General features: G+C 38.3%; 1 protein-coding gene across 1 annotated transcript in view; it reads right to left on the reverse strand.

Moving 5' to 3' along the window:
• UNC5D (unc-5 netrin receptor D) overlaps nucleotides 1-2,515 on the reverse strand; it is a 226,256-nt gene extending 223,741 nt beyond the window's left edge. The window contains exons 1-2 of the mRNA XM_005864024.2: nucleotides 2,482-2,515; nucleotides 2,182-2,400 (exon numbers count right to left, since the gene is read on the reverse strand). Of these exons, the coding sequence (XP_005864086.2) occupies nucleotides 2,182-2,400; nucleotides 2,482-2,515 (253 nt within the window). The remainder of the gene's footprint in view (nucleotides 1-2,181; nucleotides 2,401-2,481) is intronic.
• Between the last annotated feature and the right edge of the window lie 4,179 nt (nucleotides 2,516-6,694).

The raw sequence follows: 6,694 nt of genomic DNA on the forward strand, positions 1-6,694 counted from the left end.
ACACACACAGACACATACACATTCACACACACACACATATATGTAGCTTTTTGTGCCTTCCCTTACTGATTCCTAAGCAGAGACAGAGTATTACATGAAGATATTTTTGAAATAACTTCCTCCTTTTGCTTTGGAACACAGCACACACTCTGATTACTTCCTTGTCGGCTGCTGACAATACTCTCCCAGACACCTAAGAAGGTATGTCTCAAGATCCATTTCCTTTTCATATTACCTGCCCTCTCTTAACAACTTCTCCATCTCCATGGCTTCATTCTTTACTGATAATTACCAAGTTTATTTTTTTATCTCTGAACTTTACCAAGTTCCAGATCTACAGCTCCTCATTATGCCCCATAAGTATTTCAAATCCAGCTTGCCCAAGCAATGATCCCACACTTTTCTCCTTGCTGTTGTAATTAATGACATTAATTACATTACCCTGCTGCTCCTTTAGAGATTAATTTTTATTTCTCCATCTTCTTCAATCACTCATTAATCAGCTCTTAAGGTTGATACGTTAAAGTGCTTCTCACACCAGATTATCTAGTCCTTATTTCTGTGGCCACTGCTCTAGAAACAGACTCTACTTTCTCTCAACCAAATTATCCAAGTCTCCTAACTTCCCTGTCCTTTTTTCTCCTTACACAAACACTTGTGCCAGACTCATCCTTTGAAGCAGAGCTCCAGCCACAGTCAATATAATCAATCCCCATCACCAGCAAAATATCCACAAAAGTAAGTAAAGAACTCCTCACCCTGATATTTGAGGCCTTTCATGCCATTACTGAAACAAACTCTTCCAGCACTCAGCTGCTATTCTCTAACATCAATTTTATATTTTAACAAAACCAAACTTCTTGTTGAAAATATACCAAGCTTTCTTGTTTGCTGATGTTGAACTTAAGACCACTGAGACTCCTCTGTCCACTTAGTATAGTATCAATTACACCTATATGAATTTCATATTCATCAATGTCCCTTTCAAATGCTATTGCTTCCATATCTTTCCTGATAGTCCTAGTCAGATGTGATTTTCTTTTTTCTTTTCCTCCATAACGCTATCTACCTCTCTTAGACATTTAATTTGTACTGCAGTTATGAGTATATTGATCTTACGCTTATCAGTAGGTATAAAGCTCTAGAGATGAGTATTTGCATCTTACCCTTCTTTGAATACTTGGAAAAGCCTAGCCTATTGTATTGAATAGCATTGGTATATAGTTGATAAATTAAACAGAATTAAAACTTCCTAATTATACCTTGGCTTTCTGACTTATTTAAAATCTATTGAATTGGAACTAAAAAAAATCAATAATTTAGGGTAATACCAGATTGTATTTAGAATTAGATTAAATTTTCAGGTAGTCTGAGGAGCCAAACTTCAAAAGCATATACTGTTTCTGTTATACATTAAAATATAAAAAGCTGTAATTTTTCTAAGTTTTGAGTCAAATGATCTTGCTCTGAGATCCAGGACAATCCCATAGTTTACTTAATCTCTTTGAGCCTCAGTTTCCTACTGAGGACAATGGCAAAGACAGTAAGATAATGTCTATCAAATGCTTAGATATGTCCTAGTACATTGTAAGTGCTTGATAAACATTAGTAGTATTATCATTATTCTCATCATCATCACTCATCAGCCAAAGTAACCAAACTAATAAAGAAAAAACGGTCCTAAAATTCTTTTACACTGGAGATCCTATTCAAGTTTGGCAATCTACTTTGGGCTTTGTCATTACACAGTAATCAAAAGAACGTAAAGAACACTCAGAAACCACCGACTGTGGAGAAGGAAGTATGCAAGAATAATATCTAGGAGGAAAGATTAAAGAAACTGAAATTACGCTGCTTAAAAAGGCATTTGTTTGGTGGAAGATGTGTCTTAAAAATATTTAAAATTCAAAAATGAAAACAGGGACTGCCTAACTTCATTTCCAGTGAGAATATTAACTTCCATGCAAAATTAGGTGTCAAAGTTATACAGAACAGGAAAAAGCAATGCCCCTGTACCATACTGGAGTAGACCAGCAGGGAGCTGTGGAGTCAGTTAAAGACAGGATTGCACCTTATTCAAGAAAGACAACGGTGAGTGACTTACACAGCTTTCCCAGCCATATAATAATATGAGGATCTGAAGAGCTATCATGGATTCTTCTGATTGCTTCACACTCTTACCTGAACTCTCATCCAGACTCTCCTCAGAGACATGCTCATTTTGATGGACCCACTCGCCATTGCATTTGAAGAATATTTGCATGGCTGGCCTTGCTTTGCATCTCAGGGCAATGGGATTGCTCTTGATGATATAAGCATCGTCTGGCTCCTCTATGAAATGAGGCAGTGTCCCTGGAGCTGATGGGATGGATTCAGGGAGGACTTCTCCGTTGTCAGTTCCTGCGAAATTGAAGAGGACATTAGAACAGAGTCTACATAGGCAGCACATACATCAATCAGGACACAAAGCACAACTCACACCAGTTCTAAGAGTCTTTGCTGAAAAACTTTGCATCATATTAATGCAGCATGCTTATAAGCCCTGTGTACATAAATTATCTTCCAATGTTGCTGGACAAGTGAGAATAATGAATAGGAGTCCCCCTCTTACTATAGCTTTAAATCCGCATGTCTTTGCTGAGAGAACTGAGATAAATTCAGTGCAGTAAGAGGCTGGCTCTTAAGATTCAGTCTGCTTTTTAAAAGCAGAGTAGTATTCCATATGTAAATGTACCACAGCTTTTACCCTTTACGACCTGGAGAACATTATACTCAGTTGGAGAAAGACAAGTGCCATATGATTTCATTCATATGTGGAATTCAATGAACAAACTGAACTACCAACCAAAATAGAGACAGACTCATAGATAGAGAGCAGGCAGACAGCTCTGGTTAGGGGAGGGAAGGGATTGAGGGATTGAGGGATTGAGCAAAAAAGAAGAAAAAGAGAGAACTCATGGACATGGACAACAGTGTGGTGATGGTGGGAGTGGGGTGGAGGTGAAAGTGGGCATAGAGGGGATAATTGGTGATGGAAAAGAAAGAAAGAAAGAAAGAAAGAAAGGAAGGAAGTGGAGGTGAAAGCGGGCATAGAAGGGATAATTGGTGATGGATAAGAAAGAAAGAAAGAAAGAAAGAAAGAAAGAAAGAAAGAAAAGAAAGAAGAAATTAACTAAAAAAAAGATTCAGTCTGGTGAGTAGTTACCTCAAAGTGAACAATAAAATAATGATGAAAATAGATTTTGTTCTCCCACAATCAGTGTGAATAATGGTTATGTTGATGCAGGATGCTCAGTCATAAGACACATCTAGAAGATTCCAAATTGCCCACTTTCCTTGCCTGTGAAACTTTGGAGGTTGTCTATTATCCTACCTTGGATAGGGTTTCTTCCAAATACTCACCAACTTAACTACACTTGCTAAAATGAAAGCACACTGTTCTGCCTGTCATTGGCCATCATTGCCTATCCCCACACTTCTTCCCTAGTTACTATGAATCCCACTTTCAAGGCTAAGAACTAAAACAAATCACTAAAATAGCTATGCACTTTTAGCTGAGGACTTATAATTACATCTGTTCAAAAGGAAGACATAGATATGATTTTCCCCTAAATTGAGAAAACTGATGAGTAGAGTAAAGCAATATAAAGGGGGAAAACCAGGAGCCCAGATGTTGCTTCATTGCCTATTCATGAGGATGCTCAGTCATAAGACACATCTAGAAAATTCCAAATTGTCCACTTTCCTTGCCTGTGAAACTTTGGAGGTTGTCTGTTATCCTACCTTGGATAGGGTTTCTTCACTGTTCTGCCTGTCATAGGCCATCATTGCCTATCCCCACAATCCTTCCCTATTTACTATGAATCCCACTTTCAAAGCTAAGAACTAAAACAAATCACTAAAATAGCTATGCACTTTTAGCTGAGGACTTATCATTACATCTGTTCAAAAGGAAGACATAGATATGATTTTCCCCTAAATTGAGGGAACTGATGAGTAGAGTAAAGCAATATAAAGGGGGAAAACCAGGAGCCCAGATGTTGCTTCATTGCCTATTCATTACATTTAGCAAGGACCTAAGTCCAGGAAAACTACCTGAAAGTCAAGGGAAGAAAGTTGTGACTGCTGAGCAATGTGAGATGACCAAGGGGATGAGATCTGTGCCTTCCAATGAGAAAGAACAAAGAACGCAAGGGCAGGATTCCAATACCAAAATCAACAAGGCCCTGGAAAGAGTCATTCCCATTCAAAGCAAACCGGTCTTAGGATGAAGCTGAGAAATATAACCTAGAAAAACCACTGGAAGAAGCATCTGGTTCCTCAGAAGAGAACCTAGGAGACAGGGTCTACCCTGTGACCTACTCTGACTTTCTGTATGCTTTCGGGTGATTATGAACAAACAGAACCTCTCATTCACTCTGATGTCAACACTGTAAATCATCCACCATCATCAATGTGATAAAACATACTCTCTACCATAAACAAACAAACACACACACAAAAATAACGTAAATCAGTAAGCATTGCCAAAGGCAAACATAATTCACAATATTAGGAGTACTGTCTTAAGAACTTTTTAAGGGGGCATTCTCAAATGTCAAGAGAAGGGGGGGCTAAGAACAGGAGGCTTGGCTTCCTATAGGTATACTTTTGTGCAAGAAAGAAAATAAAGGAACAGTTATAAAAGAGGCTCCTTTCCAATAGGCACACACACACAAGCACTATTTGTACCATTACAATAAATTAAACATAAAAATAGTATGATTCTCCAAACTATTTTTTCCATAAAATACATCAACTTAAGGGGGAAAATAATAATTTAAGATGCTATAAGCTTTAAAATACATTTGTAATAGAAAAGTTTACTCATGTGTAAGTAATTGGAAGGACCAAAAAAATCACCATAAAGCAAATACTCTAAATAGTAAGAGAGCAAATAATGTGTCATAAAAGTACAATAAAGTGACTCAAAAAATAAAATATGTATATAATACATGGAATAAGATGGGTTTCAGGATAGAATCGGAGAGGGTTTTTAAAAAATGTTTTAAATTATATTTACAATGGACTTCATAAAACATATCATATATTAATTCATTTTGTTGCTGACTGTTCATGCCAATTTCCATCCTCAATAAATAGCACGTCCCCTCAGGCTCTTATAAATCAATGCATTAGAGAAAATGACAAAGGTATTAAAAGATTTTATATGGGCATTGAACAGCTCACACTCATCAGGGACTCCAGCTCTGTCCAAAGTAATTCATTGGTGCAGAAAATGGTCACTGATAAAGAATATGTACTGAACCCTATGGTAGCCCCAGAGGACAGCCACAGGAACATATTTTGAATGATGCATTTTTGCTGAACTGGTAACAATGCATGAATGTCTCACATAACTACTGAAATGGGGGGCGGGGATCATACAGAACAATCTCTAAGCAAATAGTGAGGCCACATTTACCCAGCAGCAATAACATGACAAATAAAGACACTAGATCATCAGATAAATCGAGTTTTAACCATCCAATTCACAAAAACACAGAGAGATCTGAAAGCAATTAGGTTGCCCTCCTGCTACTTTAATAAATGCCCTGTAGATAAAGTAACAAGTCAGCCTTCATCTGAAACAGAGCAGGAGAACTGAATGGAAAAGTCGGCAGGCTAGCTCAAGGACTTCCATTAAGAATCAATCAATCTTAATATTGAAAGGAGAAAACAATTTAAAGGCAGAATACAACATCTTTATTTTTGAAGCTATGTCAAAATCACATATAAGTAGGAAAAGAGCCAGGATCCATGCAAACAAGAAACAAAAAAAGAAATTAAATGTATTAGGGTGGCATTGGGAAGGTAAGAGATCGCAGGTATATATTTATACACGTCTTACCATTTATTTGCATCCTTCCAACAAAGAAATTACATAAATGAAAGTAGAAAGAGTATGATATATTTTTCTTTTCTTTCTTTTCCTTTTTTTTTTTTTGCTTTGCATAGTGAAGTGTTGGGAGTGATGTTTACCTGACACTGTTCCCTATCCCCCTACTTCTCCCCCAAGTTTCTGGGCTCAGGCTCCAGATCCTGCAATGCCCTGCCTTTCAGGTGGCTTCTTTGCAGCAAGAAGTCTGGAATCTTCCAGCAGGCTGTCCTTCCTTACCCAGGGGGCTGAGTCACCTTCCTCCCTCTAGTCCAGTGGTTCTCAACCTGTGGGTCGCGACCCCTTTGGGGGGTCAAACGACCCTTTCACAGGGGTCGCCTAAGACCATCGGAAAACACATATTTTCTGATGGTCTTAGGAACCGAGACACCGCTCCTCTATCCATCTCCAGGCAGGTCCGCCCACATGCAGATACGCCTACATACGAGTACCCGGCGTGATGACATCATCGCGCCAACCCCATCACATACACCCCATACAAATACAGGTGTATGTGACAGGGTTGGTGCCATAATGTACTTATGCAGACCAGTCACACATGTGTAGAGAGCAGCTACTGTGTAGAAAGCAGCTGCTGTGTTGAGAGCAACTACTCTGTTAAAAGCAGCTACTGTGTTGAAAGCAGCAGTATTGGAGGTAAGACGACACTTCATGAATTATAATTACTGGGTAAATGTAAAATCACGTATTGTAAAATCATCAACTACTGCAAAAAAAAGATATCTGTACCATGGGAACTTAATCTGGATGCTGATC

This window comes from Myotis brandtii, unplaced genomic scaffold, assembly GCF_000412655.1.
Source record: "Myotis brandtii unplaced genomic scaffold, ASM41265v1 scaffold185, whole genome shotgun sequence".
Lineage (NCBI taxonomy): Eukaryota > Metazoa > Chordata > Mammalia > Chiroptera > Vespertilionidae > Myotis > Myotis brandtii.